The 26,753-nt window shown below is 41.2% G+C and overlaps 2 protein-coding genes across 2 annotated transcripts; both read right to left on the reverse strand.

Annotated features, from left to right (window-relative positions):
- Positions 1-1,448: 1,448 nt before the first annotated feature.
- On the reverse strand, positions 1,449-4,265 carry LOC108939762 (fibroblast growth factor 4A-like). Its single transcript, XM_018761364.2, has 3 exons — positions 3,971-4,265; positions 2,505-2,608; positions 1,449-1,625 (listed from the first exon to the last, which is right to left on the reverse strand). Exons 1-3 carry the CDS (start codon positions 4,263-4,265, stop codon positions 1,449-1,451), a joined length of 576 nt encoding a protein of 191 aa, XP_018616880.2.
- A 15,748-nt stretch (positions 4,266-20,013) lies between these two features.
- On the reverse strand, positions 20,014-23,514 carry LOC108939262 (fibroblast growth factor 3-like). The gene is made up of 3 exons (XM_018760443.2): positions 23,223-23,514; positions 21,450-21,553; positions 20,014-20,385 (listed from the first exon to the last, which is right to left on the reverse strand). The coding sequence occupies exons 1-3, from the start codon at positions 23,494-23,496 to the stop codon at positions 20,014-20,016; spliced, it is 750 nt and encodes a 249-aa protein (XP_018615959.1). The 5' UTR covers positions 23,497-23,514.
- Between the last annotated feature and the right edge of the window lie 3,239 nt (positions 23,515-26,753).

Raw genomic sequence — 26,753 nt, forward strand, 5'->3', positions numbered from 1 at the left:
AGACACTTTGCAAAAAAGAGTAAAATCAGCTTGATGAGATGGTGGTTCCTTGAAAACAGCTTTCCAGTTTTTACCTTTAAAATACAATGCCTAAGAGAAACCTCATTTCCATACATGTTACTTTCAGTTTATATTAGCTTTTTCTGTTCCATCAGTTACCCTTGCTTATCATTGCAAAATGTGTAAAGAAATATATAGGGTTACAAGACAGCCATATAGTGCAGTCTAACAGCTGTCTGCAAATATTTCCACCGTGATTATCCTTACTAAAAGTAAATCACATGGTAAAGATAGCTCAAACGTGACAAGACTGAACTAGGCCACCACGGGTGCCTGTGCTTTTGCTTCAGGGAGGGTTCTTTGGTTAGAATGAAAGTTAACAAGCCAGTGGAGGTCACAGAGATGTATAGTATCCTAAAGGATGATTCTTAAAGAGGTTGCTGGTTGTTAGTGAGGTAGGAAAATGACAAAATAATAATAAAAAGAAAAGGGAATGAAAAAGGCAAAGAAGCCATCTCTCCTCCAAAATACTTAATACTGTTAAACACAGTGGTAGTAAAATATTATCCAGAGTCATATACCATTGTATTTTTTTCCCTCCTAACTTCCCAAATCCCATGCCTATCCCAATACTGATGCTCAGGGTTGCTTCACTCAGCTGCCTTTTATCTGCTATGACTCAGCCTTCTCAGACCTGTAATTTTTACATGTACAATATGGATTCTGTGAAAGCCATAGGTACTGAAACTGAATTATTATCAGTCACTATACAGCCTTTGTCTCTTTAGCTTTAACACACTTACATCCCGAAGTGTGAAGACAAACCTCTTTATATGACATTGTATAGATTTGATAAATTGATGGCAGAAAAGTCAAAGTTCAACCCCTAGCAGAGCTAAAAACAGATTTGAGGGATAGGGCTTCAACGCCATACTCTCTTTAACCAGAAAGTAAACTGATACTGTTCCAATTAGACACCACATTTGCACAAAGAGAGGCCGACGTTACACAGTTGCCGTGACTGCTACTACCAATAGGATGGATACATTTGTTTGAGTTACAGCCAAGGACTAAGACTTGAATTATTTCTGAGTTGTAATTAAAATTATACCTGTTCTTCAATGCAATACATCATTAAGTAAAAGTGCAAAAAATTCTTTGGAAAATAAATTTTCAGTTCTCCAACCATTATTAGCAGCATATTTTCATAAAACCATATGTATATAACAGTAATTAAACAAACCAGTGTATTGTTTTCACTTATCCCCTAAGAGTACAATACAGTTTCCCAAAAATATTTTTGAAAATCTTAAATAAACTTTTTTAACAATATATACACACAAATACAAAATATGATACACCCAGTCTTCCATAAAACCACATTCAAAAGTGCAGAACTTGAGTCCCTTTTTTCTACCATTTCTCAAGGTACAGCTTCTACAATTCAGTTAGAGTCTTGGCAAGAAATGTGTTACTGTCATTGCTGGTGAAACTCTGTTTCCCCTTTTTGTTTTGCCAGTTTTGCTCAAGGCTATGTACAGCCCTCGATACACTTTTGATTCATAGGCATTATAATTATTTGCCAGAAGTTTTTCTTTAAACGTGCATTCATTGTTGAAATGACCCTGAAAAAGGAAATGGAAATAAACACATTATTAGTCTGATGAGAACATGCACACAAGGTAAAAGTCACTGACTTGAAATGCAAAATGTCAGATGTCATCCCATAGAGGTTCTGAATTATATAGCCCTTGAATTCATGAACTGAGCACAAGTGTGTTAACAAGGCAACAGTAAGATGGGTTTTGTGATGTTTTCAGTGTATACAGGCCATCTTTGAACTGGTTTGTCTGTCTGACATTGTCTAGCAATTCACATGTAATAATGGTTTAACTACTACAGATACAAAACTGACATTATTAAAAATGTCTGGTAATGCTGCCCTTGAATATCACTGTATATTACTTTGGACTGAAGACAGTGGTCATGATTATATCTCTTGTGCACTGGCTCTCTACTTAAGATTGATTAAATAAACATAATTAATGTGTTATTTAGTCAATGTTCCATGAAAAACATTATCTGTAACTTTATTGCTAAAGATAATGTGTGCATTTCCATTCAACACTTTTATTACCATATTATTCTGCCTGTTTTCCATCTGTACAATTTAAAGTAACACTTCCAGTTTATTAAATTTCAGACAGTTAAATTACAGCTGTACCTACTGTGGTACAATAAGAGCAAGTATTCAAAATGACAGTTCAGATCCAGTGTCAGTATCTGTTAAGACAAAGTTAAGGCTGCAAATACAATACACCTGGTCCTTGGCAATGTAAGGAATGGAATGAGAAAGACTGAACGATTACTCCACTCCCATTCCTTAGTTTATCCATCCCAGAATGAAAACATAGTAAAATACTAGAAGAACGCTAAAAGTGCCCTCAGCTATGGAACTGTGTGTGTCATTAAGGACTGATAAGACTGTCATTGCATATACTCACAGATCCATACAGCTTCCCTTTGCTGTCCATGGCCACAAACAGCCGGCTCCGGACTCCAAACAGGGTCACAACCCCTCTTTCCACTGGAGAAATTTCAAGAATACCTGACACAAACAGCAATGAAATTTAGCTTCATTTTATGTGAAAGCCACAGTTTTATCTCAGATGGGGATATTCATTTATTTCTATGAAAAAATAAAATGACGTTGCATGGAGATGATACTTTGTGTTAGTTTTTTTCTTTAAAAACTTTTTAAAATCTTTCTTCTCCCAAATACTTAATATTTCTCCTTGGTCCATTTTTCTAGTGTAATTTGTACAACATTTCAAAACATGCATAAATATTAAAACATTGACATATTTCTGTAACTACTTAGTGCTACTCTACCATGGTTCAAACCTAGCTCGGTTTAGTTTTCTTTCGTCTTTTGCCAGCATCTGATGTGATAGGAGTTGCCTCTGTACAATAACAGATAATGTTTGATGCTAATTTGACTCTGTTAAGGTAAATAAAAATGGCTTACAGACACAAGATAAAACAATCTAGACATCCAGATAATACTCTATTAGAGGGTATTAATCTAAAAAACCCTCTATTAGATATATGAAATGGAAACTTGATGTTTTTCTTTTTTCTTTAAAGATATGCCTTTTAAATATATTTATATAGCCAATGGGTCCCCATACCAGATGCGTCTGTAACTTCATTTAAGAAACCAGTGGCTGAAAGGAGACTTCCTTTCTGAATCACGCATGTTTGCAAACGGTTCTCGGAACATGAACAGAGGTTTAAAGATGTGGCTTATCTGCAAGCATTACAAGCAGAAATTGTAAAGGAAAAGATAGCTGGGAAAAACTGTTTACATTCATTTAGAAGACGGTTTTCTACAAAGCGTCTACATCTCAGAAAAATACAATGAGTGCATTACATCAACAGAAGTTTGAGTAAGTTATGCTCAATGTTGGACGCAGGTGTGCTTCAGGGTCACACCTGGTTGTATCTAGCTGCTGGCTTTTATGACAACCATTTTTAGCTTAGTACCATTACATGTGGGCTGTGTGTAAGAATCCCACGCCCACTCAGGTCCAAAGCATAGTCTGACAGATGCTGGAGGAGTGCCAGACATCATTTATGACTTGATGATTTGGATAAATTTTCGCACCTTTAGCCTGTGTTCAAAAGTTTCAGTCCCTTGCTCCAAAGATTGTTTTGCAAACAGTAAAATCCTCAGTTCATGTTCAGTTTTGACAATATTAAATCAGCGCCGAGAGGATTAAAAAAATCCCCACATTTGATTTTAGCACTGCTGACTTTCATTACCCACAGACACTTCAGTTTTAAATTAACCAAAATGAAAGTAAAACAAATGCACGCACGGTGCTCGATTATTGCATGCGCTGCTAGAAATGTCACAACCTGAGGCTGAGCTGATAGGAATAACGGTCTACATTACAGTGCGACTTACTATATCGATTTTCACTGTGTACCCCGGTGATCCTTCCGTCTGACAAAACCTGGATGTGAAATCCAATGCCAACATTACAATAAAGACGGCGTAGCCTTTTGATTCCTGTGAGATAGTCACGGTCCCGGGAGGTTTCTTTCTTCTCCGCGTGAATCCGACCCAACGAACGCGAGTAGAAGCTCCAGTGTGGGTCCGAGGTGCGGTTCTGCCGGCCCGGAGCAGGAAGGCAGCGCACCACACTGGACACCAGTCCCAGTACCAGTACGGACAGTAAGGGCCATTGAAGAGTCCCCATCCTCAGTGACGGTACCGTACAGGCTTTCCAGGGAACTAGATGAACTAAGATAGTGCTTCCTTCTCTCCACCGTATTCTTAAGACTCTGCCTAAAAAACGGGGAGGACGCGTTTAGCTCCACAGTAAACTGCGAAAGTCCACTTGGCATCACATGGAGCTCCAGCTGATTTAGGTTGTCTCCGTCTCTGCTTCAGTGAGGTGTTGGGCAGTACTGCTCGTCCATACTGACAAGGCACGACCATGTGCTTCGTTCGTTCTCAGGGCCGGTATTTATATCCACTGAGAGGTGACATCACACGCGCCTCCCGCGGCGGCTGGAGGCGACTTTCCGACGTCGTGAACCGAGCCATCACCCACTTTTCATCACCCGGTGATGGCTTATCCCTGACAAACACGAGGACTCCACCTCAGATTGGCTTAGATTCTGGGGTAACACGTGGAAGCGTTTTTGACGAATATATTTACGAAAAAAAAATCAAACACCAATAACTGTTCTCTCCCAAATGTGCTTATGCAAAAATGAAAAGCCGAAAATGCTTTTATATTTACATTACATTTAAATATAATGTAATTTAAAATGAATTAGTGGAATTATTGACATGTCATGTGTGTAGGCTCTTGAAAACATGACATTTTGTGACTTTTTGGCTTGCTAAAAAGAGTTTTCCATTAATATAAAAAACATTAAACAATATCTATGGGAGGATGTAAAACTGGACATTTTGAAAGCAACAATCTGAAATGCAGAGACAGTACTATAAATGAACAATAACGGGAAAAAACAACAGTGAAATAGGACGCATTGTAAAATTCCACTTTTAGACTCATTTGAAAAGAATGCCTCCGGCTTGTGTGAAGAACAATGCTGAGACCAAATACAGTTTCATGCATCTTACAAATGCGCTTAGTTGATTAACATCAGTTCGCAGCAGATTATCATAAGAAAGTCGAACGAAGTGCCCGGTTTGTGGACTGCAAGTCCTGTGTGGAAGCGTGTTCTGTTAGGAAGTGAGGATTGAAATCGTTCAGCCTGAAGCTCACTTATTATCGACAAGCTGCTCGTATATGTCCAGTTTTTTTCCTTTTCTTTTCACACCAAATTATTCGGTGATATTGCAGTTGAGGTCGTCACCTTGAAGTTTGCCGGGTTCAGTCTTTCCGTCTAGTACAATTATTTTTAATGTGTATTCACTTTACTGACCGTCGCTTTTCTCCATGGCGGTTTACGCTGATGATGGGAGGTAGGCTACTTAAAATGATTTATCCCTCTAAACAGAAGGGAAAACTGTATCAATTCATGACAACCACGTGGCTCTGAGCTATAGCAGAAGGGGGATTTGAACAGGTCTTTTAATGACAAGGCAAGAGCTCAAGCCGCTTGGATACTTGTTGCACCGCTGATCAAGGTGATTAACCTGAATTTATGTAGTGAGAGTATCCAGCTGTATGAATGGGTGAATCACACACACACACTTTCTGAACCGCTTGTTCCATACGGGGTCATGGGGAACCGGAGCCTAACCCGCCAACTCAGGGCGTAAGGCCAGAGGGGGAGGGGACACACCCAGGACGGGACGCCAATCCACTGCAAGGCACCCCAAGCAGGACTCGAAGACCCACCCGAGAGCAGGACCCGGTCCAACCCACTGCACCACCGCACTACCCCATGGGTGAATCATTGTAAAGTCAATGGACAGAAGAGGCAGCTAAGTAATAACAACTGAACCCTCTTTGAGGGGGGCATGGTGACGCAGCGAGCTTGGCTGGGTCCCACTCTCTGGCAGGTCTAGGGTTCGAGTCCCCCTGGGTGTGTCCCCTCCCCTTGCGGCCTGTGTTGCTGGGTTAGGCTCCAGCTTGCCGCGACCCTGCTTCGGACAGCGTGTGTGAACCCTCTTTCCTACACTTCTGTATCATGAATCGGTATGTTTATTAATATTAATCACCTTATGCTGTATATGGAGAAGTGGAACTTGTGAGTCAGGGTCTCACCATGGCCAGGAAAGCTCCCTTTCCCAAGAATGTGTAATGGAATATAACATCTTGTCCGTAAATACATTATTTATAGAGACACTGCATTTTCAACAGCGGGCTGCAACAAACAGGTCTCCTCATTCGCATCCTAAAGCCACAGATGACTTTTTTTTGTACTCTTTTTTTCTTAAGTCAATCTAAAATATCTACACTAAAATAAAAGCAGTAAAACCAACCGATATATACTCTGCATGATGGAATCTTAAGAACCACTAAAAACATTCCCAAAAACTAAAACAATAAAAAAACAAAGGAAACCTACCCGGCAACTCTGCTGCTCAAGATGGGTGGTACCGTGGCCTGTTCCCAGGGTGTTGCCGTACACCTTACCAGCCATTTTCTTTGGGTGTTTCTCTTTTCACATCACATCTCCCTGTGCAACTGGGTGCTTGACTTCCTGACCAGAATGCCACAGTAAGTCCAGATCGGCAGACACACCTCCAGCACTGCCATACTAAACACAGATGTTCCACAGGGCTCTGTGCTCACCCCACTTCTGTTCACACTTCTGACCTATGACTGCACTGCAACACATGCCTCCAACCACATCATCAAGTTTGCTGATGACACAACAGTAGAGGGGCTCATTGGCAACAATGATGAAACGGCATATAGAGAGGGAGGGAACCAACTGGCTTCTTGGTGCGAAATCAATAACCTTTTCCTAAACATGGGAAAAACAAAGGAGATCAGTCTTCAAAAAGGCTTGCACTGTTCACCTCCCACTTATCATCAACACCACTGTGGAGAGAGTGAGCAGCTTGAAGTTTTTGAGAGTGTACATTGCTGAGGATCTCACCTGGACCTCACGTCAGCTTTCACCAAAAGAGCCCAGCAGTGCCTCCACTTCTTGCAGCAACTGAAGAAGGCAAGCCCCCCCCCCCATCCATCCTCAGTACATTCTACAGAGGAACCATAGAGAGCATATTGACCAGCTGCATCACTTCCTGATATGGGAGTTGCAATGTCTCTGATCACAAGGTGGCTGATCACACAGAGGCTGAAGAGAGCCAAACTCCCCCCTCCCATCCTCACCACCTTCTACAGAGGGACGAGAGAGAGTGTCCTGACCAACTGTCTCACCATGTGGTGTGGGAACTGCATAATTTCTGACCACAAGACCTGAGTTGTGAGAACAGCTGAAAAGGTCATCGGAGTCCCTCTACCCACCATCAACACCTCATACAAAAACCACTGCATCTGCAAAGCCACCAGCATTGTGGACGATCCCTCTCATTCCTCTCATGGACTCTTCACCCTTTTGCCATCTGGCAGAAGGTATGAGCATCCATGCTGCCACCAGCAGACTTTGCAACAGCTTCTTCCCTCAGGCAGTCAGATGGCTTATCACCTGGCACAGTCAAACAGCTAACCCAGCATGACTCCATACTCTACAAACTGTCTACAGTTCACAGCCCATGTCCGCATCCACGTCCTGTCCTGTGTATTTATTTACTCTCTTGTACTCCTGTTCTCCATTGCACCATGGTCTCCAGAGAAACGACATTTCGTTCCGCTGTGTACAAGCTATATAGAGGAATGACAATAAAAACAACTAGAACTTAAACAAGTCCCTACAATGGATAGTAAAGATTGCATGAAAGGTCATAAGTGCCCCTTTCCCTTCCATACAGACATACGGTGCACCCACAAAGCCCTCAGCGTCACATCTGACCCCCCCCAACCTTCTCACGGCCTCTGTCATCCTGCCATCCTGCCATCCTGCAGAAGGTACCAAAGTACCTGTACCACCTCCTTCAGACTGTGCAACAGCTTTTTCCCTCAGGCTGTGAGAATCCTCAACAGTACCAACCTCTAGACCATCTACACACCAGTCTCCTGAAACAGCTGGCTGTTTCTTTTTTCAGAAAAGTCTGCACTATTCCCTTTGTACAAGGCACATGTCACTTTAAGCAAATAACAAATCCACTCAGAAGGTGATTTAAATTATTGCTGCTCCTATATCTAATGTGTACTGTCTCTGGTGTCTAGTCTAGTCTCTAATGTCTATGTATAGCCTTCATTTTTATATTTAAATTTATATTATATGTAAATCTTTTTAGCGGGGGGATGTGGTGGCGCAGCGGGTTGGACCGGGTCCTGCCCTTCAGTGGGTCTGGGGTTTGAGTCCCGCTTGGGGTGCCTTGTGACGGACTGGTGTCCTGTCCTGGGTGTGTCCCCTCCGGCCTTCCGCCCTGTGTTGCTGGGTAGACTCCGGTTCCCTGTGACCCCATCTGGGACAAGCAGTTCAGAAAGTGTGTGTGTGTGTGTGTGTGTGTGTGTGTGTGTAAAAATCTTTTTTTTTAGCTTTGTGTATATTGTGAGGGGGATGTGGTGGCGCGGTGGCGCAGTGGCGCAGTGGGTTGGACTGGGTCTTGCTCTCGGGTGGGTCTGGGGTTTGAGTCCCGCTTGGGGTGCCTTGCGGCGGACTGGTGTCCCGTCCTGGGTGTGTCCCCTCCCCCTCCGGCCTTACGCCCTGAGTTGCCGGGTGGGGTCCGGTTCCCCGTGACCCCGTATGGGACAAGCGGTTCAGAAAGTGTGTGTGTGTGTGTATTGTCTGTGTGTATTATATATTTCTGTATATTGTCGCTGGACTATGTACTGCAATGTCTTGTATTTGCACTTGTCTGTTGGTAACGCACTGTACTGTACGTTCTATCTGACACGGCGATCCAAAGAGAAATGAAATTTTGTTCTCTCGTATGTGTGGCTCACCTATAGGTGGAACAACAATGAAGTTGACCTTGACATCTTTACCTATTTTGACATTTGGTAAAATATGAACAATACTAATACAATTAACCAAATACACCAAATAAACTGAAACAAAATGAATTTTAATTAATTAATTTAAAAAAATTAATAAACAAACATCCACATATTTAATGAAAGCTAAACTACACTACACTGAACTAAACCAAAAATTTAAATAAATACAAACACAACACACAGGAAGTCATTTTCAAAGACAACTTAAAAGTGTGATAAAGTGCTACATACTGTAAAAAATGTGCAATTGAATAAAGTGAGTTCAGATAAATATAAAAACCTACACCTAACATAACACATATAACATCTAAAATAAGGATTGTGGTGTCTTTTAAGCATTAAATGACATGTGTTACTTACCCAAGGATGGAGAACCTGCCACAAACTTCTGGCGTTACAGCCAAAAGAGGCCTTTCCACCTCTCTTTGGCTTCTAGGTAGTCCCATTGTGTGACGTCCTTCTCCATCCTGAACGTTAGGTGGGGCTGGATTTTTGTGGTACGCACTTTGGATGCCCAAGTCTAGACTAGTGTTCTTGAGTTCTTGCGCCTGTCTGGACTAGTGTTCTTGCGTTCCAAAGCATTTAATTGGCAATGCTGATCACCAGCCATGTCCGGGCAGCTACTGCCTTCTGAGCGCCAGAGTTCCATCCCCTCAAGACTTTGTCATACATCAGAACCATCTGCGGCTTGATCTTCCTGCACAGTTGAATCTCCAAATGGCATACCTCTCACACCTGTCCAGTCTCAAAATGTGTGTGTGAGAGTTTCGCTCTTGCCACGCTGGAGTCTCAGGCAAAGTGGATGGCTGCAGGAGAGGACCACTTCCACTGGCAACTTGCTTTGCAGACAACACCAGTTCAAGTCTTACAGATGATGATCTAGCCCCTTTAGCTGAATCCTGGCCTATGTGTCTTCCTTGAACCATATAAGAACTCAGGTTCCTCCCCTCTGGACCAGGGCCTTGTACAAGGCCCTCTGCTTCAGAAGGGTTTCTGCCTTGACCCCGGGTGCTGTGGGCTTACTATACTTTACAGTGTATCTGTAAGGAGCAGGTTGTATCTCTGCATTTGGACCAGGAATTCATCAACTGGTGCATTGGAAAATCCAGCCAAAGATGCACAAAGTACTAGTGGGGATGCTCAACTGGAGCTGCCAGATGATTACATACCTGGGAGAGGAACAAACAATTCAGTTTGAGAAGTATGTCAGGCACATCCCTCCCTCCCTTCTCCTTCAGAAGGTACATGACCTCTCTCCTCACTTATTCGTACCTGCCCTCCCAAGATAAGGTCAAAAATGGCTTTTGCAAGCCCTCTCTGCATCAAGTGAGGCAAGTGGTACACCTGTGCAAGGTAGAGCAATGTGGGGAGGATTTCTACTTTCAGAACCAGAGATTTTCCTATTAAGGAGAGGGACTCGATCTTCCACAATCCTATTTTCTGCCTGGCCGTGGGAAAGTGTTTTTCCTAAATGGCTCTGGTGGCACCTTTCAAGTGGAAATTAGCCCCCGACACTTTGAGAGGAACGTTGCATCGGGAAAAACCTCTGATGCATGGCTTTCTATTTTTCCAGCTGCCAAAGTACTTCAAGAGATTTACCAAGGTTCAGCATGGCACCGGAGGCATGCCAGAATGCCCAAACCAGGCCAAATGCCTGGTTGAGTGACCAGTCCGACCACAGGAGCAACATAGTGTCATCTGCGTACTGGGCCAGCTTCACCGCCTCACCGCCACCCCCGAGCAGAAGCAGGCCATCAATCCCCAGGTGTGTGTGAATGGTGGCCGCCACGGGCTCAATGTAAAGAGCACAAAGGAGCGGGGAAAGCAGACAGCTCTGCTTCACTCCACTAACCTGGGGCACCTATCCCCAGAGGGAGCCATTGATGGTAACTCAGTTACTTACCTTGATGTAAAGTGTACTCACCCACCTTGGGAAATTGCTGCCAAAGCCCAGTCTGCTCAGAGTGCTAATTTGGAAGCAGTGATCCACTCGGTGAAATACCCCTTTGGAGTTCCACTTCCAGGCGAACTGATATCCTGTCGTTGCAAAGTAGCTCGGCAGATAGAATAGTTGAGGTTAGGGTCTTGGCTTTCACCTTGACCTCTTTCCACCCATTAGCCATGATGGGGTAAAAATCCATGGTTTCTTGCCACAACAAAAAATTCTCATAAAAAAGATCTCCATATTCCTTTTCCTGGAGGACTTTGATGTTCAACTTCCAGTAGCCTTAGCTATGGATGGGGGCCACAACGGAGATCGTGGCCTTGACCATCATATGATCTATAGGCCACTCAGCAGTCAAAAGAACCTTCTTATGGAGGGAGAAGCTAAAATGTAATCTAAATGGATTACCAGCACTGCAGCTGTTGTGCCAGGTAATGCCCTGATCGGTGGGGTTCTATTTTATAAAACCGTGACTAAGGCTAAAACTGCATATAAAACTTTTAAAATGTTAAATACTTGTGTCATCCTTGCCTGCAAGAGAAATGTTAAAGTGTCCTATTATTGAGTGTCAGTTGTACAGTAAGGGACCAGCTTATCTAATAGAGTGATGCAGGACCTGACCTCTATCGGAGTGTAGATGCACAGAATGTGTATGTGCTGACTTCTCCATGTGACGTCCACCCCCAAAACCCTTACCTTTTCAAAGGCATGGTCCCCAAAAAGAATCCCCATGCCTGTGGAGTGGATGCCACCTATGACCCATTAGGACTCGCTCTTCCTCCATTCGCAAGAGAAAACAGTCACATCCCTCTGATCCCGAAAGTGGACTTCCTCCAAAAAAGACACGTTAAAAGCACAGGACTCAACCTAATTAAACACAGCTTTTCCTTTTGCATCATTCCTCAGCCCCTTGACGTTGAGGGTTAAAATTTTAAAATCAGCCATTGCAGAATGATATTAAAATTGAAAAAAAAAACCATTAAAGCAATAAAATAAAGATAAAACCCGGTCATTATTTAATCTATCTAAAATTTTCTCCCTAGAAGATTCTGCCCCCATTGCCTGACAAGAGTACTCTTTGGGAAGATGCCTCTGAGTTCAACATTGTCCATCCCCTTTCTTACAACAAACACCGACTCATAGATGTCTATGGGGACCTCCATAGGGCCCACAAGGTTTCCATTTCCTCCAGGGAGGAGGGTTACACTTGACCTTCTTTCAAAGGGCATTTAGCCAGCAAGAGTTCCCCTTCTGTTGCTGCAGCCTCCCTTCCGGGCCTTTTCTTCTCTTCTTTTTGTTCTTCTTAGATGTAGAGTCCTCCTTTATCCTTTTCAGGACTTCTGCCAAGGTAGGGGCAGGACTTACTTTCAGGAGATCTTCAGCCCCACCAGGGGCTTCTCTGGCCCCCACCACCATTTCGGTCTATGTCTCTGTCCTGTGGTTTCGTTTCTCCTGCAGCATCAAGGCCTGAAGGCCTTCCTCTATGGACACTCCAGTTTCATACAGGGTGTTTTAATAGGATGGCTTATGCTGAGGACAGAGATGGGCCAGATGGTCTTCGCTGCTGCAGATGTTTGCAGCGGTGGGGGCCCTTGCAGTCCCTGGTGAAGCGGCTAATCTCCAAGCAGTTCCTGCACTTCATATTTTTGCAGTCTTCTCCTGTGTGCCCCTGACTCTGGTATAGTCTACAGAAGAGTAGCTGCTGGGGGTAAAAGATGTACGCTTTGTTATTGAGAATGCTAAAATATGCCGTGTGATGGTGAAGTCCATCGGGGGCCACAAGGTCAGTATGCAGGCGCCCCTGAAACTGCCTGCGACCGTTTCAGATACCAAATTCGTCCAAAACATCCCTCTGACCCAGCAGGCTGTTGATGTGGCGTTGTATTTAAGCGCGGACTGCCTCAGTGCGGACAACCGGTTTAAAGACATGGAAAATGATTATCCTTCTGTCAGTCCACCACAGGTGCTTAATCCTGTATTGTCTCAGTCTCATGACCTTTTCTTTCTTTCAGGTTTCCACCACCTTTGGGTAAGTTTCTTTGGCTAAGGGCAGTAACATCAACGAACCGCTGGGTTCCATTTCTCTGAATACAAATAACTTGCCCGGTGGCTAGGCCCAATGTCTTGAACATCACTTCTCTGATGAAAGCCACTCGATCAAGGAAGTTCTCCACTGTCTTCATGTTCCTCCACCTAAAGTGGGTGGTGTGCTTCAATTTCATTTCAGCCCCTCTGATGAGAGAGACCTGTTCTTTCTCCTCCGGAGATTCCACAGGGGCAGTGGAGCTCCACTTCTCGAGCCTGGCCACCTCTTCTGCAGGTGAGGCTGTCATCGCCTCCGCCGCCACTGTTGTCTGCACTGCAGCCCTTGTCTTTGCTGTTGCCTCCACCTCCTCTGTCGGTGCTCCTCCAGCCGTCTTCGGCATCGCGGCTCCCTTGACGAGTGGCTCCTGCATCCCCAGTCGTCCTCCTTCTGGGGAGCTCTTCCTACGGGGCGTCCCTCTAGAGGAGCGCAGTGTGGAGCTGCTTCCCAGAGGAGATGGCCTCACCTGTCCCTCAGCAGTTGTCTTTGTTCCCTTTGTACTTGCTGCCATCTTCTCTGCCAAGGTCATTATTTTCATCACCGCAGTCATGTTCTTCTTCCACGTCACCGTCCTCGTTGTCTCCACCACTGATGTATTCCTTCTCACTGCTGCTGTTGTCATTGACCTCCTCGCCGACATCTAGGAAGTTTTCTTCTCCATCCCCCGGTGCAACTGTAGGCAGGGCTGAAAGTGATCTGGAGCCCTGCAAAGGGCTATATAAGTCCATCTTCTGGCAGATCTCGGTATGGCAATTTGATCCTAGTCAAGAAGTGATCAGATGACTGTTTATGGGAGCAAACCACAGACATTAAAGGTTCATGTGGGCTTTGACAGAGCTCCTGGCTTTGAGGCAGAGATGCAGGGAATGGTTGAGAATTGGGTGAATTCTGAGATAAATAATCAGCCAGCCTCTCTTCAAACATTATGTACATTTGCATATAAGAGAACTTTACACCTCAGACCATTGTGGGAAATTAAGATTTAAAAACATCTGAAGAATCTTCCATGCAGCTGTAAGACTCAATTCATTAGTTCATTAGTTTTCAAATGTTATATTAGTATTTAGTAATTAGTAATTATATTGATAAATATTTCATCAGAAGGGGGGCGTGGTGGTGCAGTGGGTTGGACTGGGTCCTGCTTTCTGGTGGGTCTGGGGTTCGAGTCCTGCTTGGGGTGCCTTGCGGTGTCCCATCTTGGATGTGTCCCCTCCTCCTCCAGCCTAATGCCCTGTGTTGCCGGGTTAGGCTCCAGCTCCCCATGACCCCGTGTAGGACGAGCGGTTCAGACAGCGTGTGTGTGTGTGTGTGTGTGTGTGTGTGTGTGTTTCATCAGAAGGGGTGCGGCAGCGCAGCGGCACATTGGGTCTGGGGTTCGACAGCTTTGGCTGCCTTGTGCTGGACTGGTGTCCTGTCTCGGGTGTGTCCCCTCCCCCTCCAGCCTTATGGCCTGTGTTGTTGGGTTAGTCTCCGGCTCACTGCGACCTCGCTTGGGATGAGCGGTTTCAGACAATCTGTGTGTGTTTTGTCAGAATTTCACTATATAATAAGGGTCCACAATGAATTATCAGCAAATGTTTGAAGATCTTAGAAAGATTGTCAGAATTGGTATTTTCAGTGGGTGAAGAATGTTTGTTTGTAAGAAGGAGGAGGGGGAACGTGTCTCCCAGTGATCAAACGAGGTTCATTTAAGACCCCTCCAAAAACGTATAACTTCTCCGAGTACCGTTACTGAAATCCCCTCAAATTCCTGACAATTTGTTACCTTCCTGGTTTGATTTGTTGTGTAGTCATGGTGGAGCGGTTTTGCTAAAAAAAGGTTGCAAGGTATCAAGAAGTAACACGCACTGCACGCATGTCATTCTAAAGCAATCAACGTTTATGTGCGCTCCGGGAGAAGGAGATTCTTTATTGTCGGCTGTGACTACTGCACTAGGGTAAAGGTTTATGGTACCTCAGAGAAAACAGTGAAGTGGCACTGATTGTATAAAAGATGTAGACGAAGGAAATGTACATGTAAAGTTATAAAGAAATGTTAAAAACGTTTACAGATTTTTTTTGGTTCAGAATTTGTACTATTTTATTTATTGTTATCTGTAGTACTTGAAATGGCTCATACAGCTTAGGAACTGATTTGTACAGATGTGTACGGAATTAGTTATTTTCTTTTGGTCTAAAGTCTATGTGTCTCCGTTGTACAGAGGTGTATTGACGGAGTGTGATCGTATTGGCTCTGCCCAGCGAGCAGAGTAGATTAATTATCTTGAGGTCCATACTCTTTAGCCAAATACAGGAAGATAATATCACTATTTCAATTTAGTTGATCCCATTTATCTAGCTTGAAATTTTATTTTGGTAAAAAAATGAAAGACAGCACATCGAATTATATCGATTACTAATTATTTTAATATAAAATTGAACATAGTGAATTGTGTTGTATGTTCTTAACAACCATGATGCATTTTATTTTTAGTAGATTTACTTAAGTAACAATTAATGTTATTATCATGAGAGATGGACTGATGCTGCATTCATTTGTAGCGAAATTGTCTTGATGCGTTTTTCTTTACAAAGTAATCTACCATAGAATCATAATTGAATTTTACATGTACACATATCCGTACGAGACTAAAATTGATTGAATCATTCAATCAGCTATTTTTTTTTTACTATCGTTTATTTGTCTTATGCCTTTATTCAGCGCTCTGCGTCACTATGCGAAAAGAGCGCCCTATAAAAATAAATTGAATCACTGTATTAAAATCTTCATGAAAATTAAAAAAACACAGTAACGTTGATTTAGTAATTTCTTTAAAATGTTCAGTTCGATGTGTCGGAATGCAAGTTATTAGTGAACCTTGACCAAAAAAAAATATATATATATATATATTAAATAAACATATGGTAAAATATTAACGTTTTTCAGTTATTTTTTTAAAGATTCCCCGTTAACCATTTTTCTTAAGTTCATCTGAGCCGCTCTCCATGGTGCTGTAATTTCACTCACTATTGACTAAAAGCTTTCCCCCTAATATCTGTAGAATCCAGTACTGCTGTGTTTATAAATTTAAAGCTTTTACCGAAAAACACTTATATTTTAAGTCATTTAATTATTTTTATTCAATTATGAGATAGCAAAATTCGCTCTTTCGTTTATATAAACTGCTAAATGAAAAAGGTGTCACACTAATTAAAGAATAAAGATATGTGTATTTACTGTTGCCTTGTAGTAAAAACGTTTAATATGTATTTATAAATGTTTCTCTTGGAAGAGAATTTGAGCATGTTTCGATGTTTGTTTTTTTCAGTAAAGATTTTACGCTGCAAAATGAACCGAATTTAAGAAAAGCCGTACTGCACTGCTTTAAGTCCAAGTGCCTGAAGTGAAGTCATAAGTGAGTGGACGACATCAATTCAGATTTAGCTTTGTTTGGACGTAGATGATAGAATGTCAATTATCAGGCACTTTTGCCAGTTAACTAAATTATGGAATTCACTGTGTATTTTTGAGTCCTAAAATTTCTGCACATGTTCTCTGCTTTGCAAATGTAGCGCTGAATGTTGCCTTTTCAGCGTTGCCTGTATTTCAGGATTTGCCAGTTTTATTGATCCGTATGCATCGTTACATGATTCGTATTGATAGTAACGAGCTGCTTGTGCTGACCTCTATGGAACGTTCTGTGAAATTACAAGTTTTATATTCGCGAAGAAAGTACTTTCAGTCTCCGGGTTTGTTTTCCACAATTTTGGTTTAACTGAAAATTCCATCCACCCATCCATCACCAACAGCCGCTTGTCCCGAGCGGGGTCGCGGCGAGACGGAGCCTTTCCCGGCAACACAGGGTGCAAGGCCAGAGGGGGAGGGGACACACCCAGGACGGGACACCACTCCGTCGCAGAGCACCCCAAGCAGGGTTCGAACCCCAGACCCACCACACAGCAGGCACTGGCTGAACCCGCCGCGCTGCGACTAAAAAACAATTATACAAAAAAATATTAAAAACAAAATCTACCTATAGCTGATATTCACATTTTACTTAATTTGTTTGTTTTTTGTTTCTTTCATATGTTTTCCTATATATATATATATATAGGAAATCATAGGAAACACTATGTCGTGTATGTTTATTGGTTACAGCTCCAAATAATTTACACTTTTAGAATAGTGTAAAAAACACTGTAAATGCACCATGATTCAATGTACATCCATCCCTTATCAATAACGACTTATTCGATGCAGGGTTGCAGTGGTCCAAGCCCGTCAAGGAAGCATTGGGCAATACAGTATATATTCCCTTGTCATGTTAATAAACAAAATCTATCATTATCAGAGCAATCAAGTAGAAAAAAGTCAAATTACATGAGAAAATCATTTGCCATTGGTAGTATCTACTACACCAGCCACCTAAAAAATGAAACGAGACAGAATGAAATGAAATGACAGAAATGAAACATACACTGACTGAAGCCACTTTTCTTCCCCAGGGGGGTTATGGCAATCTGGAGCCTAACTCAGCAACACAGGGCATAAGGCTGGAGGGTGGGGGGGTGACTTAATTTGTTTGTTTTTTGTTTCTTTCATATGCACACACCCAGGATGGAACACCAGCCTGTCACAAGGCACCCCAAGCAGAACTTGAACCCCAGACCCACTAGAGAGCAGGACCTGTCCAAGCTCACTGTGTCACCACACTTCCTAGCAATGAAACATCCAAGCATCAAAGATCAAACATGTAATTTGGTAAGTCGCCGTGGCTTGCATATAGGTGACATTTTTTGAGAAGCCCAAAATATTGGGTTTTAGCCATTTAAATATATTTTCAGGTACTCTTTTAGACAATCTGAAAACATATATCAAGGAGAATGGGTGACAGATCCCGAAAAAAAAAAAAAAAATGAAGAGGCCATCCTTTATTAGCCCATTAGAAGTTAAACACAGCAAAATGCTTAGAGTAAAATGTCTCTACAACGTTTGCATTTCTCAGTAACATTAGAGGTAGGTTTTCAGACAAAACAATTTCAAAGTTTTGGCCATGAAGGATTACTTTCATCAGTTTTTGAAAGCCAAGGAATATCTCCATCAATTCAGAGTCCCAGGATATAGCTATTGTCAAAAGCAAAAAGCTTTCAGCCATGACAGAATAACATACATTTTTTGCGTTCCATGCCACACTAAGTTTATTTACACCATTTATCCACACAGTAAAATCCTTATAGCTGGAGTCAGTAGAACTAGAACTTGCAGGACAGTTGTTTATTTATTGTATTTAATGCTTGCCTATCAAATGTTCCTCTTTTTTAATCACCCTTAAGTATGATCCTGTTTGAAACAGGTAAATAGGTACAAAAAAAAAAAAAATGGTAGGAGGTTATCAGGATTCATCTTTACCTACTCGAGTGATGAACATCAGTGCATCAAGTGGAAGGTAACAAACTAGGTTTACTTAAGAGTCACATGTCTGCAGCCATGTCTCTTTCTCTTAATGTAATGCACAAATTGTATTTTTGCTGAGATGTATGTCACTTTGGACAAAAGTGTCTGCTAAATGAATAAATGTAAATATAAATATAAGAGGACTAAGTAACGGGCTCCAGAGGGATGTTTCGTTCAGCAACACTGCAAAACCACTCAGTCTATCACATGAATGCAATGCCCTGTTTACACTGCAAAGGTACAAGCTCATTTGCTGCAGAGTAAAAAGCAATAGCCTTTGTTACAGCAACATTCAGTACATTTTTTATGTGATTAAAGGCAAACAATCTAAAATACGAAACACAATGAAATATAGAGACTACCACAATACTATGAAACATAGTTTCCTTTTAAAAACACTATTCCTACCTTTTTTAAAGAGAACAACAAATACTATGTCATGTGTGTTTATTGGTTACAGCTCCAAATAATTTACATTTTTAGAACAATGTAAAAAATACTGTAAATATGCAATGTTTGAATGTACATCCATCCGTTACCAATAATGACTTGTTCAATGCAGGGTTGCAGTGGTCCAAGCCTATTAAGAAGCATTAGGTAAACCCTGGACAGTGTACCACTCCATTACAGAGCAATCTCTCTCACACACACACACACACATACACACACACACACACACACACACACACAATTTAGCATATGAAACATGTTTTTGGACTGTGGGAGGAAACTGGAGCATTTAGAGGAAACCTACACAAACAGAGAGAACATGCAAACTCTACACATTGTCAGATTCAGTCGCACATCCAAACCTACAGCCTAAAAGCTATGAGGTATCAAAAAGTTTTATAGCTAAAACAGTCATAGTACCCTGACTGTATTATAATGTCAAACAGTGACATCAATAACTTAAAGTAGTGGATCCAAATTAATTACGCAAATGTTAGCAAAATACTTTGTGTTGCAGTTCATGAGCAGTGGCCTATAACATCCTAAGTCAAATTCATAAAAGTTTGTTGACTTTATCTGTACTGGGTGTGTTAATACGAAGCAAGATGTCTTACAATGTTCTATACTTGCAATAGTTCCTGTAGCTGTAGCACAACACATGTTAGACCTGTCAAATATTATATGCAAAATGTAATATCTATGAAAAACTGACATTTACCAAACTTTCAAAATAGACAAAATGGATTTCATAAATAGTGAATTTTTCATGTTATTGTTAGAATGTCCAGATATTTGAACTTTGGTAGTGCTAACTAATTTATGTATGCAATATGGATGTAAAAATATGACTGTCCTTCCCTTCACACAAACCCAGTGGTAAAGTTGTGCCTCATTTCAGCTGTGTTCCAAATTTTCTCAAAGATGGCTTGAGACAATGTTTTCCTAGGCAAAGGGCTGGATTTCAGTTCATCCTTGTATCTTGTCATGAGGCTTGGTGATGTTTTTTTTAAGCATCAGCACCATTAAACATTCTTTATCAGTCCACAGACCCTGTAGATTTAACCCCAGATGTACTGTGCTTTTGCCTTCTCCTTTCTGCCTGCCCTATGGCTTTCAGGACCTTTTCCCGGTAGAGATGACTGGTGTGGAAAAGGTGCACCATCTCATGGTCCTTGTTTGCCAGGACTCTGGGCAGAAAGAGAGACGCCTTCTCTGTTCTGCGAGTCTTGAAACCTCTCCTGGGTCGGCCTTTCCCGTTGATGGACACGTACCACAGTCTTTCTGCACTAGCTCTCCTCCTATTGGACCTTGGGGATGGGGGTGCTGTTCTGTAGTGCCGTGAGGCATAGGTGTTATAACCCAGTTCATGGATCCGCTCCACAAATTCGCATTCCGGTTTAAAGACATCCTGAGGGAGAAAGGCAAAGTCCTACATCAATGTTTGTACAACCTGTTTTATGTTTGAAACATCCTCTGGTTCACATGAATCTATGGAATTTGGAATACTTTTCTGGTTAATGTTGAACAGAATTGTGTCTGTAGTACCAGTCTGAGTACAATTTCTGGAAAATAAATAATACATATATTCACATCCAGATCATTAGCTTGAATTGTCTATTATTTTCTTTTTTTCACCAAATAGTTCTTACACAACTTTGAGGTGTGTGTCAGGTCAGCATTTACATGAAACATGAAGCTTGTCCAATTAGCCAAAATCCTGATGGAGCAGCATGCCTCTTCAGTATGCTTTTATAGCTGGTTTAGATGCCATGGACTTGGTGAAGATCACCAAGTCTGTGACCAGGAAAACAACCTCAGGCATGTGACTGCCTCCTCTATGCTGGACTGCACAAACTGCACAGGCACAACTGTGCCAACCCTTTGCAACTTACAGATACTTGGTAGTTGACTCATTAGTCTGTAAGACCAACTTTCACTATTGCAACTTCCAGTTTCTATTTTTTTGTCTAGGAAAATCCATTTTAAAACTGACATAGGAAAAAACTTTATACTGTATTGTCTAATAAGTCCTGAACACAAGAGTTTATATATCGTTGAACTCTAATTTATGACAAACATTTGATTAACTGTTATCAGTAAACAATTCATATGAAAATATAAATTTATGTTGCAGTGAACTAATTTTTCAGACCTATTAAGAAGCAATCTTTTTTTTTAAATTTGGAAATACTGCAGTGAACACTGAATGACTGATGCCATCTCCAAGAACCCTGATTCTGTCAAATAAAGAACTTTGCTTTGTAATGAGCAAATAATGTTTTTCCAGCGTGACTAACAAGTCTTACACCTGCAATTATGATGTATTTTTTAATGTCACACAGGGGAACTTTAGCGTTTCACAGAGATGTAATGGGTAAATCCATGCAAATATCGATACTCTGAATAATTCTGTGAAAAAGAAACTGTCGTGCAAGAGCTATTGTTTCTGAAATAATGTCACGTGGCACTTACTGAAGCATAAAGACGTCCTTTTTTGTTCATAGCCAGATATCTGCCTGAAAAAAGACCTTTTATAGCCACCACTCCAACGTCAACGGCTGTGATTTCCAATATACCTACAAAGAAATAAATGAAAGCATTATGGTAACTTATCAGTTTGAAACCCATTTAGGAAAGGAAGGGTCTAAATCTACTGTGCAAACTGAAGGACCTCATTTTGAAGTGTGTGTTCACATAATGAAGAACAACACAATCCATATCACAGCAAGAACTGAGCATTAGATTTGCACCAACAAAAATCAGATTTCATGCATTTCAACATTTTTCAAGATGAACAAAAAGGTCACCCACATAGATTTGATGGGTGTATACTGGATTAGAGGCCTTGCACCCACCATTTCCTATTTTCTATACATAAATGGGATTTAAAAATCTACAACAGTTATGTACCTTGTCTGAAAGCAAAGCCAGGCGATGAGGAGAAATGCTTTCTTGACTTTTACAAAGAATCAACTCAGAAAATGTATTCAGACTTTAAAAAACAAGTTGCTGGAAGCACTGAGAGGGGTCAATGAGATTTACTACTATACTTAAGGAAGAGATGAATGACATTGAACTCCAGGTTCAGTTAATCCGGCACAAAAGGTTAAATCCTTCAGCAAAACCTCAAAAAAAAAAAAAAAAAGAAAAAAAAACTGAACCTTTGTTTTGAATAGTGGGGAACCACGTCACTGTGAAGTAGCACACAGGTATTTAGGGATGAATGCTGAAAAATAATCAATTAAAGGCATATAGAGTTCATTTAATTCAAGGATACTATAGTTTAAATTAATTAAGCAATTAATGCACTGTGAATGTAGGTGAAGAGTTGATGTATAATTGACACAACAGTATCAATATTCTCAATATCAATACACATGGTAGATAGAACAAGTAATTTATTTTGGAATATCAAGTGATCAGTCTCACAGATCGATCATTTAAATAAACGTTTAACACACACGACACACAGAAGAACAAATGAGCTGTGCTTTGTCCACTCCTCATGTTCAGGTACCGCTTTGGGAAGTTACTCACTGCATTCATTGTCTACACTGTATTGTTCTAAGTGTTATCGTGCTGTTCTGTGTCCGTCATAAACTAACTGGGATACAGCAGAAGAAAATTAAGTAAAAAAACAGCTCGACGCGCAACTGCATTTGGTCTCGACGGAACATGTTTTCTAACTTTTTTCATTGAGATTCATGACTTTCTGTAAGAGCACGCAACACTGCACATGTTTATATAATTATAACGCCGTGCAGAGCATTCTGGAGTAATTCATAAATCATATCTCTTCATGTGTTAACACTTTAAAATCGCACATGACTGAAAGTTAAGCTTAGGGAATCCGGAACATAATAATATACATTTTTTTCCCCCTTTTTTTAAAGTACAGAAGAACACGTATTACGTAGCTGAGTATTTAAAAATTATAACATTTTATCTCCTGTAAGAGAACTAGTTGCATTCGCAGACACTATTTGTATGAGTAAAATAATGATAAAATATACTTGTGTATTATTTGTAATATATAACGGTGTATATACATCATAAAACTTATTGTTTATTATGAATGAGCGTAGCTGAAGGGTGTACCGTGGTTAAACTGAAATGATCTTGCTTAAATAAAAATAAAGAACACGCATCTAGCCTACTACGTGTTCTCACGTGCACGCGCAAGCCGAAGGGCCGTCAGAACGGCCTGAAATGCGCACTCGGGCGCTGTCAGCGGAGGATACTCACTGAAGGGGCTGTTCTCTTCCAGAGATCCATCTATCCTCCCGTTCGGGTGTATCTGCAGGTGATACTTAGTCGCGCAGTAGAGCTTCCTGCGTCTGGGCGCGCCCCCGAGGTGCTCGTACACGCCGCCGCGTCCTCCAGCGTCTCTCTTGTGCCGGGGGTCGCACGCCTGGCCCCTGACGCACTGCTCCCTGGCCATCGGAGCCAGGGTCGGGGAGACCTCCTGCCAGCTGGGATCCAGGAAGCCCAGCAACACCCAGAGCAGGACGATCACCATTGTGGCATGGCCGAAAAGCCCGGTGCTGCTGCCGGAACGCGCAGAAGTGACTCGAACGGTCCCATCGGATCGGAGAAGTGTTGAGACTAGTGCAGGTCCGACGAGGCAGCCGCTTTGGCCCAGCCCAGTTTTATCTGCCTCCATCGCTCCTTTTTATTGGCATGCCCGAAGTCATCGATTAGCACCAGGAAGCTCAGCTGACAAACAGAGAGAAACAGCGCAGGAGATGATGGCCATCAATCAGTTCTTTCTGCTCCTGGGACAGGCAAGACTTGCAGGGAAAATCATGTGGATTTGATAATGACACTTGAGGCAAGATGCTGTTGCTGCTGCTAATAATAATAATAATAATAATAAGAAGAAGAAAACTTTCTGCCAGCTAGCCTTTGAACAGGGAGTTGGGTCTCAATTTTGTGTTGCCTGTGAAAATGCAGTGTGGATAAAATTTCACAGGTTACTGTGGCACTGAAAATCACATCTCTGAAGAGAGCCATGTGAGAGCAGAGCTTCTTCTGAGTCGTTTTCTGAAAGATCACATCCCAATATGCAATGATTCATCTGAAAATTACACACTTTGTACTTTGGGATGCACCCACCCTGTATATTTATATATATATATGGTGTGTATGTAGTCTATAATTACATCAAAAATGTACTGAATGTTGCTGTATATATCTAACATACTTCTTTATAAACATAAGCAGCAATTATGCTTAACTCATTCATTTGGGCTGTTCCATACAGTCGTATCATTAGCAATTTTTACATATCTTTCAAGAAAAATAGTGTTCTTCTGAAGAGCATACATTTACCATTGTATAAGAAAGATCAATGCGTTCTCCAGATCATACCACTGGTAGCATAGTTATTAGAGCTACTGCCTGTGGAATCAAAGGTTGCAGGTTTGAATACCACTGTAGTACACCTGAGCAAGGTACTTACCCTGAGCTAAGTACCACTGTAAAAAGTTGCTCAGGATCATTATGTTTATATTTATTCATTTAGCTGAAGCTTTTGTCCCAAGTGACTTGCGAATATTTACCCGTGTATACAGTTGGGAAATGTTACTTGAACAATTTAGGGTAAGCACATTGCTCAAGAGTGTTACAGTTGGAGGTGGGTATCAAACCTATGACTTTCAGGTCCCAGGGCAACAGCTCTAAGCACTGTACTACCAGCTGTCCCTCCATTTGCATAAATGGATAAATAATTGTTGGTACTTTAATATATTAAGTAGTTTTAGAGAAAAGCATCAGCTAAATGGATAAATGTAAAGATGAAATGGATGCTGTCAAAATAAACTGGGACAATGGACAAACTAAAAATTAATTTTTTATTTAAATGTCAGTAATGTAAGAATTCTGGCTTTCATCTTGCCCCACCGGGAAATAAAATAAAATGTGAATTCCATCATATATGAACTGTTTATTGATATTACTTTAAGGCTCTTTTTTAAATACTGGACTTAAGCGTTGGTTTCAGCCAAACAGAGGAATAGTTACACCTAAAGGACCTTTGCTAAAATTGCTTCCACCTTTCTATTACTGTGTATTTATTTCCATTTTCATTATTAGGTTCTACATCCAGAATGCTTAGTCATTATGTCAGTGTTGGCTATGATTCTTCTGGGAATGCCTCAATAATTTGTCACTGTTTTTTATCTCTTGGTGTCAGTTTTACTGGCGTGGGTGCTGTGCTATAAAACTCTTCATCAGCTTGTGCACTGTTCTTCTGTAGACACACTGGACAGCAGTTAAACAAAGGTCAAGTGATCTACCTCACAGGCATATTCTTGACCACTTGTGATAATGACTTTTTGATGTAGTTCATTCTCACAGGTAGTCAGAATTTAGACACGGTCTCCTGTTTCTTCCCGCCCATTATTCTCTAACTGTCTGTAACTGTCCACAAAGCCACACATCTGTTTACAGAAACTGATCTGAAGATCACCGTTATGGAGACCTTTGCAGACCCATAATATAAACTTATTTTGTCTTAAAAAGTATGTATGAATATCATAGCTGTCCTCAAGTAGCTAAGATCTGTCTGATAAGTCTGTAATCTCTTAACATTTTACTAAATTGGTCAAATTAAGGAAACTGCAGGTCTGTTTTGATCACATAAAACCTATCATTGTTCTTTCTTTATCTTTTTTCCATATAGCTACCATTTGTTATGTCTCCAAGTATTGATAACAAAGAGAATCAGTGCAGAAGCCTATATGTATTTTTGGATGAGGAACTGTTGTTTTTTCCCTAAATAAATTATTCACTGTCATAAATCTTAATTTCAATGGAAGGGGAAGTTTCAATTTGTAAGTGCGATAAATCCCTAGGAGGAGGTAGTGTCAACTGGGGGGCTGCCCCTCTCTCCAATTAAAAAGCCATTACTAGTTCAAACATAAAACAGCCCCAATCCTGGGGATTATGTGGGGTAATCTTAAAGTGTTTGCTCTCAGTTTGCTTTCACAACGTTTTGATAATACTTCTGTTTGTTCGATATGCCAATCAAAGTTTCAGCGCAGAATCCCTATTTTTGAGGGATTATGTGATAAATACTTAGTCAAGGATTATTAAATACCTTGTGATGTTTTGTACAGTAAACTGAATATAACATACAGCCTACAGATAATTATGCTGTTTAGTCCTCTTTTGCAAGTAACATATTTGTGCCTTATTTATGTTATACCAGTGCAACATTTTTGGGGATGTCCTTTAATTGCCCACACATTCCAAAATCATGCACACAATGGGTCTTTTGCCAGATTACAGAGGTTATTAGCCACTGGTTCTTTTTTTCTGGCTCTTCTGTGGAAAAAAGGAGGCACCAATAATCGAGACCAAATCAAACTGACCTTTGAACCTTTTTTGCTGTACTTTTTCTCATACCACGGCCCCTTTCCCAGACCAGAGTGCCTTTCGTCCTCTGACAAATCACTGCTGAGCCGCTTTTGTCCTCCTTTGCTTTGATCTCACCTGCTTGTCAGGACAAAGAACTCCCGTACAGTTTGGACCCACTGCAAACAAATTGGCAACCATTGCATTCTAATTCACCTATTTCAACAGATGGGTTTAGAAATGTTAACCCTTGACTATTGCTTCTGCTGATGAGATTTTTTTTTAATCACTCTGCACTGAATTTATTTTTAGAAGCCCACATGGGTAAAGCATTTGTCACAAATTACAACAGGTTGGATATAACATGTATGTAATTTCATTGCTAACCTAAATGCTTGTCTTTAATCCCTTTTTAATTTT

The sequence above is a fragment of the Scleropages formosus genome, chromosome 2 (assembly GCF_900964775.1).
Source record: "Scleropages formosus chromosome 2, fSclFor1.1, whole genome shotgun sequence".
NCBI lineage: Eukaryota > Metazoa > Chordata > Actinopteri > Osteoglossiformes > Osteoglossidae > Scleropages > Scleropages formosus.